This window comes from Sesamum indicum, linkage group LG2 (assembly GCF_000512975.1).
Source record: "Sesamum indicum cultivar Zhongzhi No. 13 linkage group LG2, S_indicum_v1.0, whole genome shotgun sequence".
NCBI classification, from domain to species: Eukaryota; Viridiplantae; Streptophyta; class Magnoliopsida; order Lamiales; family Pedaliaceae; genus Sesamum; species Sesamum indicum.
The window spans coordinates 3868395-3883699 of record NC_026146.1 but is presented as its reverse complement, the minus strand read 5'-3'; the positions used below and the strand labels follow the sequence as shown (position 1 = coordinate 3883699).

The 15305-nt window shown below is 30.5% G+C and overlaps 1 protein-coding gene across 1 annotated transcript; it reads right to left on the bottom strand.

Moving 5' to 3' along the window:
- On the bottom strand, positions 1016-3153 carry LOC105179094 (cytochrome P450 78A7-like). The gene is made up of 2 exons (XM_011102692.1): positions 2158-3153; positions 1016-1657 (listed from the first exon to the last, which is right to left on the bottom strand). Exons 1-2 carry the CDS (start codon positions 3151-3153, stop codon positions 1016-1018), a joined length of 1638 nt encoding a protein of 545 aa, XP_011100994.1.

Sequence of the window (15305 nt, the reverse complement as noted above, 5' to 3'; positions counted from 1 at the left end):
AGAAAATAGAAAATAATGGGGGGAAGGTTGTGATAAATAGAAGTGATCAAAAACTAAATAATTAAAAATACCTGATAAAGATATGAGAGAGAGATTTCCCGGTTAAGGCTAGGATCATGCTTGATCTTGTGAGTTGATCATTGATGCAAGAATAACACATGTATGGACGAATAAACCAGCTATGGTCGTTGGTACGACCTAACATTTTTTGTCCCATAAGTGGACATGTTTCCAGTTTTGGTCCCACATGTAAATATGCGAATTGGATAGAGTGCGAGACCAAAATTGAAAACAGATCCACTTACGGAATCAAAAATGTAATTTACCCTTATTTTGATTGTATTGACTAACGGAGAGTGCAGTTGCAGTTATCAATTGGATGGATGTCCTCAAATTGAAAAAAAAAAAAATCACATATGGGACGCAATGTGCGAATTGACCTGAGTGTGAGACCAAAATTAGAAATAAATCCACTTATGAGACCAAAAATATAATTTACTCATTAGAAAATAATAAGACCAAAATCACAAAAAGACTAACTAGTGAGAGCACGTAAAATGCAATTCTCCCTCATGCATTATCACGTGCCGTAGTAATGTGAATTAATTGGTCCATATAACATAAACTAAGTAACCATCACAAAATAAAGTAAACAAAAACTAAATAAGCCTCAAACATGTAGATGACAAAAATTGACAAGAAGAGGGCAGAAGAGTACTTACTTTATCTTTCTTTTTAATATATTTGACATCATATGTATTTTACATGACTGCAACGTAAATATGTTCTAACTTTTAGCATAAACATATGTAGGACTGGCTAGCGACTAGTCCAAGACTTATTACATAGGAACTACATTTATGTATACATGACTTTGGTTGAATTAAGACAACATGGTTATTTCACCTTTATTCTCTTACTATGTACTATACCGTATGTTATATATATAGAAACAAATAGGGTAGTTAGACACCAGGTTTGGTAATTTGAAGTCGACTGGTCATCGATCGAAACCCTAATCGAGAAAGAACCCTTTAGCCCTTGGAATTGCCATAGATGAGAGAGGCTTCTTCATCTCACAAGAAAGCTTCAACTCCTCACTCAAATCCACGAGCCTAGCCCCATTTTCAATCCATTCAAAACTGTGCACCAGGTTCGCCACCCAGAGGCTGACACTAGCCAGCCCCAGGTTCTTTCCAGGGCAAACCCTACGCCCAGCCCCGAACGGGGCGAGCCTCAAGTCACTCCCCCTCACATCAACATTGATCCCGCCAGCCGATTCCAAGAACCTCTCCGGCCTAAAAACGAAGGGGTCTTCCCAAATTCTCGGATTGTGCGTTATGGCCCACATGTTCACCATTGCGGTAGTGTTGGTTGGGATGACCATACCGTTGCTAAGAGGGACGTCGGCTGTCGAGAGGCGGGCCCATGAGAGGAGGGGCCCGGGTGGGTGGAGCCGAAGAGTCTCCTTCACCACCGCCTCCAGATAGGGTGACTTAGCCACGTCGGCATCCGTGATGAGACCACATGAGTTGTTTTGTACTATGTTTTGGAGCTCACAGTGAAGTTTTGATTGGACATTAGGGTTTAGGATTAGTTCGGCCATTGTCCATTCAGTTAGCAGAGCTGTTGTGTCAGTGCCCCGAAATATCATTTCCTATATCACAATAAAATTAAATGAAAAGTTAAGGATCATATTTCCTGTCCGAATCAAGAATCAAGACCCAAAAATTAATACAAAACAAAAGCAAAATTATAGGCATATAGTTCAATAAAAAAAAAAAAGGTCAAAAACTTAATTGAATGATAATATCTGTGTCTCCGATGTTATGTACTATGTGGAGGATATATAATTACTTCTACAAGCATGCAAATATATAATGAAGAACATCATGTCTAAGCTTTTGATGACATTATTATTTTCACTAATTCAATAGTCAAAAGAATTATATTTATACAACAACAACATAGTAACTATAAAAATATTGTCAGAATTTTTACTAACAATTTTTATCGTAATGATTCGTATCGTCTCAAGGCAGCGCATGCACATTTTTTCCACATGATATAGTTATCTTAAGTTTATGCATGCATTGTTCTTTATTCGATAATAATGTTTAACAAAAAAATGGGGTAAAATTTGTCTCGAATACTAACCCACAAGACGGCCACCATATCGTCCTCATCGAGCTTCTCCTCACCCTCGAGTGAGAGCAAAATATCGACAAAGTCAAGATTATCTTTCACTTTATATTGATCTTCTTCACTTCGATGTTCCTTAATAATTTCCTTAACGAGTTTTTTGACTCGAGGCACCAGAGCTGCACATCGTGCTTGAATACAAAAAGGGTCGTAAAAATACTTCAACCACGGCAGATGATCGGACCAATTGAAAGCTCCCAAGAGCTCAAACCCTTCTCTCACTAATTCATTCAACTCTTTAGCTTCATTATCATGCTTTGTGGTGTTGTACCTTTTCCCAAATACAATTTCCATTATGCTATTCAAAGAGGCAGCTTGGAGGTGCTTCCTGAGTTGTACAAACCCCTTAAGGGATTGTTCCTCACCTATAGCACTCAACATGGCTGCGCATTCTAGTCGGCAAACTCCTTGATGGGCTAGTACGCGCTTGGGTGCAAAAAGGTGAGTGGAGGCGATTCTTCTCAACATACGCCAGTGGGACCCGTCAGGGGCGAAGCCAATAGCTCGGCTGAACATGAGTTGCTTAGCCGATTCTTTGATCGGCCGGCTAGCAAAATGTGGGGATGTTAAGATTTCACGCGCAATGTGGGTGTCGTTAGTCACCACAACTGGAGTCGAACCCAAGCTAAAAGCCATCAGCTGGCTCGCTGCATGGCTTAAAGACATGCGTGCTAGGGTACGGTGTGCCAAGCCGCTGCTCAAGCTGAATAAGCTACCAAAAAAGGGGAGCCCATTGGGCCCTGGGATTGGAACTCGACCCATACGATGGCGGTCGTTCTTCCAAGCAGGCCCACCAGCCGAGCAAGCCCAATTGAGAAGTCCATAACCTAGGAATAGAATAAAAATAAAAAGTAACAGTAAATTAGCATCACATGATCTTGGGATTTCGAGAAGAGTAGGTAGGATAAACATCCACCACTTTGTGTCCTCACAAGAGGTAGTGAAGTCCATGAAGATGTTTGAAAAAGGTGAAAAATGAAAAACAAAGAGAAGGGGTAATTTCAAGAATACGTTTGGAGGAAAGAGAGTTGGTTTCACTTGTGAGGGAAGAACAAATGAACATACGCTGTTTAAATAGGTGGAATGTTTTGAGTAAGAAAGCATTTGTCCATTTATTTATTCATTGGAAACATAAAAAAATGGGATCGAATTCCAAGTTTGGTCCTAACCAAGTGGGAACGTTCTATGGATTGATGAGAGAGAGAGAGAGAGAGAGAGAGAGAACGAACAAAAAAGGTCTTACAACTTTGTGGTAGTCCGAAAGAAAGAACCTTAGAAGCAGCAAGTTCAATTAGGTAGTACGCTGATAAATTTCTTGTTCTAAATTTACGACAACATCTTTATCCTAGTACTTTTTCTAATTAGTGTCTGAGAATCATTTACCCTAATTCTTGTTTTAGTCTAAATCTACCCACTAATTTCGAGCATAAAGTAGAATAAATATTTTAATGATCGAAATAATACCATATAAAATTTAAAAATGTTAAATAAAGTTGAAGAAGGAAACATTTTCTTAGGAGTTTAATTGTTCAACAGATATAAATTAGAGAAAGACGTCTTAATTTGTTATGATATTTTTTATAGATACACTGTAAAACGATATTATTCTCTACACTATAAATTACTGCGGCTTAATAAATGAATAGTATTTATGACAGTCGTACAAAAACAATATAAAAACTTAAATTTTGATCACGATTAATCAATGGTCAAAATATTTGCTACAATTTTTAGCCGTAGAAAATATTTTGGTATCGTTTTAAATACGATTGCTAATTATCATTGCATAGTCGTGGTTAATTAGTATCATCCACTATTTGTTTACTTTTAATTATAGTAATTAACGACAGTGAAAATCATACTTCTTCTAGTGGTATTTGTCCTATGTTATATGATTTTTTTATCATGATAAATTACGTAGTATAGTTAAAAAAATTAATAAATTGTCGGAAATACTAGTTGACCACGCCTATAAAGTGGCTATTATTAATTATTATTTTTACAAATGAGGTCAAAATATTAATCATAGTTAAAAATTAAGGCAAATATTGATTATTACGGTTAAATTTAAATTTTTACATTAATTTTATTTGACTACATTAAATAAATTAATTTATAATGTATTTTAAATCGTAATAATTTATAATGTGAAAAATAATCCATTTATAATTTACAATTTCCTACGTCCTCTTTTTCTCCTTTTTCAGATGCTCATGAATATTTCAATTTGACTTAAGGTGTATGTTTGGTTGTGGTGAAAAGTAACAGTATAAGAGAAATGAGAGTAAAAAATAATGTATAAGAGATGGTTTGGTGTTTATTGGTTAGGAGAAGTAAAACTCGATGTGTATGAGACCCCTCTGAAGTCCAATTTTGTTTTTATCCAAAATTGGACGGAAAAGTGAAAGTATAAGGCTTAAAAGGATAAAAAAGTATATATTTTATTTTTATTTACTCAATTAACCATATATATATATATATATATATATTCTCAAATTCTTTTCTACTTTCTGCTGATAAAACTGTATATAATCGGTAGAGAAAGCATAACGAAATCAGTGAAAAACTACTGCATCGAAGTAAAAGATGAAAAATTTTATTAATAAAAAAATATTCTTATTTTTGTTTGATAAATATTTTTATTAATAAGGTTTTAAAATTTTTTATATACTAAAATTACATTAATATAATATTAATTTATTTAGTTTCTAATACAAAATGAAGGGAATGGTTATTTAGTAAAATTACAAAAAATAATCTTTTCTTCTCTATTTATTTTTCATGTACCAAACAAGTGAAAATTTAAATTTTACTCCTCTTCCAATCATACCAAATAAATTAAAAAAAATTATTATTCTTTTTCTCCCCTCCCCCTCCCCCTTTCACTTTCCTTTTCCTCTTATTTGCACAAAAGAACCCTAAATAAAATTTATTCTTCCAATATAATAACACTATCACAATCTTTCAATCATATTGTATTAAGGGATAATTACAGTACTTACATCCCCACAAAAATGAAAAATTATATCTTTTTCCCAAATTTTTTTTTAGAATTATACTTACACACACTACACAAATTTTGATTTAGACAAAAATGTCGATTTTAATAAAAATATTATATAAATTTTTAATTTTATCCCTCATTTAATATTCATATATAATAATTTTACACTTATAAGATAAATAATATAATAATGTTAACCCTACTCCATATATATAGATATATATATATATATTATCACTACAAAAAAAAATTGAGTTTTCGCTGCACTACAAATAACCATGGCTTAAAAACCGTGTTAAATCAATACTATTAACTACGATTGAACAAAATCAAAGTAAAAATTTAACTTTTTACTATAATTAATTAATATTTGTCATGATTTTAAGTAATAGTCAAAACATGTCATAGAATTAATCGTGGCTAATGTTTTGGCTACATTTGCAGAAACAACAACTAATAGTCGTTGCAAAGCCGTGGTTGATTTGTATTTGTCACAATCTTCTTTTCTTAATTATAGTAATTAACCGTAGTAGAAAATCATGTTTTTTTTTAATGTCTTTATCTCCTTATAAGTATAAAATATACACGAGAATATCAAATAAGGGCCAAATTTGAAAATTTACGTAACTTTTTTTTTTTATTGACGTCAGTATTTTCCCTCCAAATCCTAACAGATGGGGACCAGGTGTAAAATGAAGAAAGTTTGAAGGAGACGTAAGCGCAATTTTGAATTTTTTTTAAAAAAAATATAATTTTTTATTTTTAAAAGGGTCTAAATACAATTAACACTTGTATTAATTAAAATATAAATAGATTGATTTTTTTTGAATATTCAGTTCAAGAGCAATATATGAATTAGAGTATGAGAAATATATGATTTGTGAGGTGTTGAGGTGCTCGGAATACAAAGCTGCAAAGTTGACATCTCTTTTCTTAAGAAATACAAAGCCCAATAAAGGTTAATTTCATGTCCTAACTCACACTAATACCGAAGCAAAAGCAACCTCAGACTACTGAAAAATCTTATTACCAAGTTTTAATTAAAGGCTAAAGGATTACCAACTTTGCTAAGTAATTATTTATTTATTTGATAATTAAAGCTCAAAGCATGGATTTCTAGGTAGCCTTTTATGTCCCAAATTTATAAATAGAGATTATTTTTATAATTAATTATAATTACCATCCTCGACGTATACCTAATATCGCAAATACTTCTCCAATGTTTAAAACGTATTAAAAAGCTAGATCTGATTGACTTAAGCGCGTCAGTAAATTCATCAGACTGGTGCTGATGTGGTCTTTATATATGACCATTGGAGACATTAGAAGAAATATACACCAAGGTTGTTTTCATTTTCTAGTTATCTCCAATGCAAGTCAAAACATACTCAATGTTTATCGTCATTCAAAAACACCTTATTTAGGTGTTTTTAACTGTTTTAGCATAAATACATACATATACATAAATATACAAAAAAGAAATGATTTGACGATAATTTGACAATGAATAGTAATTTTTTACTCCCAAAACACAATATTAAACATATAAACTTATTTTAAATTATCTCCAGAAATAAATCCAAACATACATACTGTCCCTAACACACACTTATTTATTTTTATTTTTCTCTCTCTATCTCCATAAAACACGACAAGACACTCAAAAAATAAATTCAAACATTATAATAGTTTTTTTCACTATGGTTAATTGCCATAGTACTTACAAGTAAAAAAATCATGATGGATATTAATTAATCATGAGTGTGCAATATCTATTAATTAGTTATTATTTCTATAAGCCCGGCAAAATATTTGCTATAATTAAAAGTTGTAACAAATATCTTGTCACGAGATAAAATTATAGCAAATATTAATTAACCGTGGTTAAAATTTAAATTTTTATATCGATTTTGCCTCATCGTGATAGATAGTATTGATTTACTATAGTTGTTAAATCGTGCTAATTTATAATATAGGGAATAATTAATTTTTGTATAGTGAATTATCCACTAAAATTTTGTGGGCACTTTTATGCCTCAAATATATATATAGAGATTGATTTTATAATAAATATTTTCTCTTTTAATTAATTACAAGTATGACTTTTAATAAATTATTTATTTGTACAAAAAAATGAATTAGATCATAAGTAATTTTAAATTGATTTGGAAGAATTTGTTTGAGGAAATTAATTTTATTTTTAGTTTTAACTGAAAATTCAATTTTTCAAAAAAATAGTAGAAAAAGGTTTTGAATACATTACCCCCTATTTATTCTATCGAACACCATCAAACATAGGGTTTGCCGTTGCAAACGTGCTTTCTCGAACGATTCCATACTCAAACTTTGCATATTTGGAATAATTACATTTACACCCCTATATAATATATGGTTTGTTTCCACAAACTACTCTTTTTTTTTTTTTTGGATAATTACACGAATATCTACAAAAAAACATCAACATTTTTTACATATACCATCCCTGCTTTTCAAAAAAATACACATAGACCCCCAAAAAATATCAACATCGATTCATTACACAAACTCTACTCCTGTGTTTTAATTATCAGGATAATTTATATATATAATCATGCAAAAAATACCGACAATTTGTATAAATAAATCATAAATTAAGAAGTATAAATATAAGTATCTCTTTATTTTTGAAACAAGACAAGCCTTTCTTGATCAGGCTTAACATATTTGGACAGCTCTTTGATTTATATTTTCCCACATGAAAAATTATCTTCAATTTTTATTTAAATATCACTATCTAATCCTAAACGGTTAGATGTTCGATTTGTTCATAGTTATTACTACCAAAAGGATAATTCCATCAACACAACCTACGAAAGATACAAAATAAAATAGAATCACTGCTCATAATTACATAACTCATAGCATACAAACTCATAACCCATCTTTATGACAAAACACAAAACGTTCTTTTTAAACGACCATCTTAGTATTACAACAAATACAGTCATTATACATTTTTTGTGTTTTAGAAAAAAAAAATTATATTACAGTTTTAGTCATGTAAGTATAATTACGATGGAGTGACAATTTTAGTACTATAAGAATCTATTTTTATAATTTTATTCAAAAATTTAGCACATTAGGAATAAAAACGACTGGAATTTGCTGAAATGGCCGAAAAAAGTGCGATAAATTAAACTGGCCACGTACACTTTTTGACTATTTTTGTTATCAGTATACGAAAACTTTAAAATTACATAGTAAAATTATCGAAATGAGTTCGTACAGGACTAGAGTTGTGGACTCTGATTCGGAGGGACTAAAATTGCAATTTGACCCTGAGAAAAAGAGAAAGTTGATGTAGTGAAGAACAAGGGAAAGAACCTTTTTGGTATGTTACTCCAAGTAGTTAATTCAGTTGAAACAAAAAAGAAGGATCGAAGCTTGCAATCGAATTAATCGAAGATCCAAAGATCAATTAACTTTCTTCCCCGGCCCTTAATATGGAAACCTAAAATGGGAAGCAAATGTTGCTCGAGGAATGCACAAATCTCAAATTCACAACTCCAACGATGCATCCACAACTTGTGGGATGATTACATTTATAATTCTTTATTTATGCAAATATTTTGAACTTTTAAAAAAATTATGTATACGCCACCATAATATCAATATTATTTACACAAATCACTCTTATTTTTTTAGAAATTACGCATACACCTGATATCGATATTAATATACAAACTAGTACATACTTCTTAACTGTTATGGGTGGTTCTTATAATTATACAAAAAATAGTGGTGATTTGTATAAATAGACCATATATCAGGGAGTATAAATGTAGTTATCCCAAAAGTTACTTATGACATTGGCATTCTAATCAAGGTTGGGAGGTTGGCCTGGGGTATGTCATCAATGAAGACCGAGAATAAATCTAAAATCAGTAGCAACGATAGAGGTGCTGGGATCTTCCCCAATCAAAAAAAGACGACGGTCAAGTTAGAGAAAAGATTTGAAGGTGCAGTACAGAGTGAAATACTAACAAAAAGTTACACTATAACTTCCACGAGGGCTTCCCTGATTATACCATGTGTCTTGTCTTCAAGGACCAGGACTATGAATTTTTTGGCACATCGGCTGGGTCGATTCATCCCGCGTGCAAAAGATGAGGATCCTTATGTCATATTACGATATTTCAGGGGCTATTTCAAAAAAATTTTAGTTTTGACTCCATCACATTCCTTATTACGATAGATTATTATACAAACTTTTCTAAATTAGTACTAAAATTATAAATACATCGCTATTCTCTGAGGGAATTTTTTATTTCAATACATGCTTAGCGCGGACCTTTAATTTAGGAATTTTTCACTTAGTTTTTTGTTGATAGAGCATTTTTGCCCTAGTGACATTTTTGAACTAAATGTGACACCCCTTTTATTAGGACTAAAATTGCATTTATTTTCCTTACATTCCTCTGGCCACATCAGCAAAAGTAGACGAAGAAAATGATAGATTTGCCAGGAGTTAGCCCAAGCTTGGCAAGTGAACCCTTTAATTTAGAAATTTTCTAGCCAATTTTGTTGATATGGTATTTTAGCGCTGGTAATATTTTGAATTAAATGTGTCACACACTATATAATAATAGAACCAGAATTGTATTTTTTTTTTTTTTTAAACTCCTCTTACCACGTAAACAAAAGTGGCCGAAGAATGCTTCCATAAGGTTTTGGTTTTGAATTCTTTTAGTAGCAGAAATAGTGTTTTTTTTCCCCCAACAAATTCGTCAGTTTTAACGGTTAGATAATAAAAAGGATAAAAAAATGATAGAATTTATAAATTTGAAGGACTAAGTTTGATATAAGAAAAACTTGAAGGACCAAATTTAAAAAAATAGCATAGTTGAAGGACCAAAAGTAATGTTTGCCCTTTAAGTTCACTATCATTCTCACTGTCCGAAATCTAATAATGTTAAGAAAACCTAGGTAGTTTGCAAGAAATCATTCAGAAGTTTAAATGGTGATGAAGAGGTATCAAATAATATTATTTCAAAATTGGTAGGTTTAATTTAGGGATAATTACATTCTCCTCTATTGAGATTTGATACAATTACACATAAACTCCTTATAATTTAGAAAATTATATCTAGTACTCCTAAATTTTTCTTTCTTCTAATAAATAAGTTCCTCCTGTCAAAGTTCACTGAATTTGCTGATATTAACAAAAAGAACTGAATGGAAACTAACATTTTTCCTCGATTGATTTATTATTAACTTATAGCAGGTCAAATATGTTTTCTAGCTAAACTACTCTTATAATGGTGAAAATGTACCTCTTCACATGCCTTAACGCGTGAAGGCGTATGAGGGTAATTTGGTAATAAAAAAAATTATTTGATCTGTAACAAATCAGTAATAAATTGATTGGGGATAACAGATGGACTTATTTGTTAGACGACAGCAAATTTTAGGGGTATTAGGTATAATTTTTCAAACTACAAAGAATTTACGTGTAATTATACCAAATCTCATGGGACGGGAATTAATTATCCCTTCAATTTATTTTTCTATATGCACGATTCTTGATGTTAAATCCAATAAAGTACAATGGACATTATAAATTTGATATATTAACAGCCAATTAAGTGTGAATGTTTGTTTTCTTGGGATGATTAATTAAGATCAATAATTGTATAATATATTTATATATGTAATTAAATAGTTTGACATACCCAAACACACCCTTCTAAACCGCTTAGTTACAAGTGAAAAGGTGATGGAAGTTCCTTTCCTATACACATGAATGGGTTATTAGCCCAAGAACAAGAGCCTTGAGGATCACTACTACTTTTTGGTGTTAATTAGAGGCTTAATTCAACATTAAATTAGTGTTAGCAACTATTAATTATTATAATTACAACAATAAATAAATAAATTGTTCCTGCAAATGGCTATGGCTTAAATTTCGACCACAGTTAATGAATATTTGTCATGATTTTAACCGTAGCCAAAATTTGTTATGATGTTTAACTGTAGCTAATATTTTGGCCTCGCTTGCAAAAATAATGACTAATTATGATTGATGTGGTCGAGGTTTTTACGAAGGGATGAAACTAAAAATTTTACCCGCGACACGATAACTCGCCAGGTGAAAACACTATTTTCGAGGGAGTTTTTTAGTAAGAGTGGTCACTATCGATGAATAGTAGTTAGATTAAGAAAAATTAATATTTTTTTATATGTATAGTAGTATTGGAAGTTATACTGTGTGGTGGGTTGGCGTTTGTTTAACATGTGCCTCATATATGTTAAATTACTTTTTTACCCTTGCAGGTTAATTTTTTTTTACCAATATACATCAATTATATATAACCATTGCGCAATAGTAGTTAATGAGTATTAGCCATTATTTTTTACTTTTAACTATAGAAATTAGCCATGACAAAAGGTTACATTTCTTCCGGTGAATATTAGTTTAATTAGCTCGGGATGGTAGGATTTAGCTATAGGTTTAACGTAATTAATCCATTAAATCAACTTTATTTTTTAAAAGAAAAGGATAAATTACGGCATTTATCAGCTCTCTATGAGATTTAGTCTAATTATAAGTAAACCATGAATGGGGTCGTCAGAAGTCGTACTTGCATTTGTGTATGTTTTTTATTATATTAATATTAGATGAAAATGCAGCGAGAACTAAATTTGAGAAAATTTTCGATTTATGAGATACAATGTGTCATAACGTGTGAGATTAAATTGAAAAATAATCGTAACATATGAGATCGAAAATACAATTTTTCCGTATAGTTCATACGGCCGAACCATATAATTTACTTATAATTGACAATTATAGTTATATTTTATCTTCATAACTATAATTGATAAAATACTTTATTTAATCAACCTAAATTCATTTATTCATTTTTGCAAAACATCTTAAACGAAACTATCTTTATAAATATATGATCTTCATATCATCATACGAACTCTCAATAATCATTTTAAGAAATATTAATCTTGAAATATTCTTTAAAAGGAATAAATTACAACGATCTCTCCTAAGGTTTATACAACTACGAATACCTCCTCGTTGTTTGAAAAATTATAAATATCTCCTAATGTTTGATGAAATTATTAATATTTAGATGAAGGTATGAAATTGTCAACTTTGTCCTTATAGTATTTTTTTTAAAAAAATAATTTTTTTTTTTAAAAATCATACGGGGTGGATGAAAAAATTTTAAAAATTATAAAAAAAATTATCCACTTAATCCATAAAAAATAAAAAAAATTTAAATAATAAATAAAATGATACTTTTTAATTCTCAAAGGCATTTTGGTCTGTTCAAAACAAGAAATAGATGAAAATCTAACGAATTTTTAATAATGATGAAGTATTTATAATTATGCCAAATCTCATGAGAGATCGTTGTAATTTATTTTTTTAAAAAAAATATTACTTAATGATCACTTCAATTTCACTCCAAACAAAATGTTATTTATTTATTTTTTAATAACATGCGATTTATTGTATTTATATTTAAAGACTTATTCAATATATACATCAATAATATAAAATTATTGAATACGTTCAAATAAAATAAAAATAATAATAAATTATTATTATTAAGATAAATATATACCCAAATTCTTGATGGAACAAGTCCTGGGAAGTCATTTATTTAGAAGCAATGACGTAGTAAAATCGGTGAACGTGTGAGACGATCAGTTCGAGGAATACAGTACGGCTGGCGGCTGCTTTAGGGTTCTCATTTCGTAGCACATTGTAATAAGGAGGTAAAACTACTTTACTTTGTGTAACTCGGAAGAAACATTGCCAACTTGTACTAAAATTGATGAGCTACGTAATCCAGTTTTGCAGCCAAATGAAGGAGTTCATTGTTGAGCGGTTTTTTTTTTTTTTAATTAAGAATGAAGAATTATTATTAATTAAAATAAATTAATTATAATTATTTTTATTGAATATTAATATTTAATAAAGATAATTATAATAATTATACTATGATTAATGATATTAGATAATTAAATCTAAACAATACTTTTTATTGCAGTAGACAACATCGGTTTATTCACTTTTATATTATTAAAGAATTATAATTAAAATATATATATTTTTCAATGTTATAATAAAAATATTACAAGTCATGCATCTTGTCAACGATTTGAGGAAAAAGAATTTAAAATGTTAAGTAGTGGACCGGGTCCACGACTCTAATTTTTCTTATATTTATTATTCTAATTATTTAATTATAATCGATAATAAAGTTAAATTTTTATTAATTAAAAAATTAAAATCAATTGAAAATATTACGATAATTATGGGTCCTTTGTCAATTCGGATTAAGGCAAAATATTCTAAAATTGTTATATACTCGGGACACAAGCCTACATCATATCTCTAGCAAATCACGTACGTGTATAGATTGAAACCTACAACACATACAATACGTCACTAGATGGCGCATATGATATGATACGATTGTGCAAAGACCACTCCTTTCCAACGGAAGAGATAAAAAAATATGGATATTGGGAATGATACAACAACATAACGCCTCATTTCATATTGTCATCTACTGATATATAGAAAGTGGTATCAACCTGAAGATGCACCCACATTGCAAACTATTGTATGTTATATAATAAAACATACTTGATCTTAAACATGTTTTTCTTACACTAAAATTCATTAGTTTCTATATATTTCAGGCTGAACAACTACAATCCCTTCAATTAAGTTATTAACTTAGACCACATGATATGGAAGGGTAGAGCCAATCAATGGGCCAATTCAAGAACACATTTCAAAATCTTGTTGAGTTCATCAATAAGCCACAACAACATATAACGACATCTGAGAATGCCCCGACCACTTCCCAGAGGCAAAGAAGAAGTTGTAGCTGAATGTCTATTTATTCAATTAAACGTGATAATTAATGTAGATGTAGATACAGTTGGTCCTTCTACATTGTATACACCTTAAGATTACATGCCTCAACTATCACAATAAGCTGATTAGTTTCGGTCAGCTTCATACATGCCAAGCCATGCAGAACCTTATTATTCACATGTTGATGTTGACCTTGTCGTTTGACATTAATCAACCATATACACTAGGATATAAAGTTTCACCAATTCTATTTTCATCATTAAGTGCATATCATGACTATGTTGAGTCCAGTTTTCCAATATCATCAAGTCTGTTGCATTTTAATGCCGGTGATAATGATAATAACAAAATGAGTCAATACCAAATGTAGGTGAGGACATAAGAAGACCTCGACTCCAATGCCATCGCCGCAATTATGGGATGGACGGACATTTTTAATATTTATAATTATTGTACTATTCATAACAATTTATTATAACATTTTTTATAATATAATAAATAAGTAAGACGCCTACTATACGCTAATGGGATTTAACCCAGTTGGCGAAGTTGAGTTCCCATGACCTTAAAGATCATGAGTTCAAGCCCTACTAATTCGTGGGGTGTTGTTCTACTGGATAATAGGTGTTGTTTTTGTACTATAATAGTAGGTGTTGTCTAGATATGATTTATTTGATATTATTGATCAGTTTATGGTTGTTGTAATTGCCTTTGTTAAATATACATATTCGATAGTTGTTGTAGTTGTCTTTATTAGATATAAATATTCGACATCAATGATTGTAATTGATTTATTTCAAATAGTAACAATTCATCGTATTCACCTTAGAAAAAAAAAAAAAAACACCAATTATACAATAAAATAACATCCTACACATATAATGATGCCGGACCTCAAATAAAAATAAAGTTGTCATTTCAGTCATAATCATCTTTCTAGAAGTGATAAATCCTATATAATTCATGAAGACTTAATAGGATCCAATAGTGGGGAATTTATCTTTGCCGGATATGCCTTGTCGCCACTTGCCATCCTCCCATTTGGGCACCACTGACTTCTAGTCAAATTTGTACGTTATATGTTTGGTTATGACCGTATAAACCTACTGTAATTCTACTTAAAAAATACCAATGAAATTGAATTCTAAATTGATTTTTTGTACGGAGGATGGAATAGTTTACCGTAACTCTTCTATCTCTCCTTTAGTT

What these genes read in the sequence shown, in the direction of transcription:
- LOC105179094 (XM_011102692.1), bottom strand. Translation starts at nt 3,153, where the DNA reads ATGGACTTCACTACCTCTTGTGAGGACACAAAGTGGTGGATGTTTATC. An exon ending in ATATGGTGGCCGTCTTGTGG is followed by an intron (nt 1,658 to 2,157) that starts GTTAGTATTCGA and finishes ATTGTGATATAG; the next exon opens with GAAATGATATTTCGGGGCAC.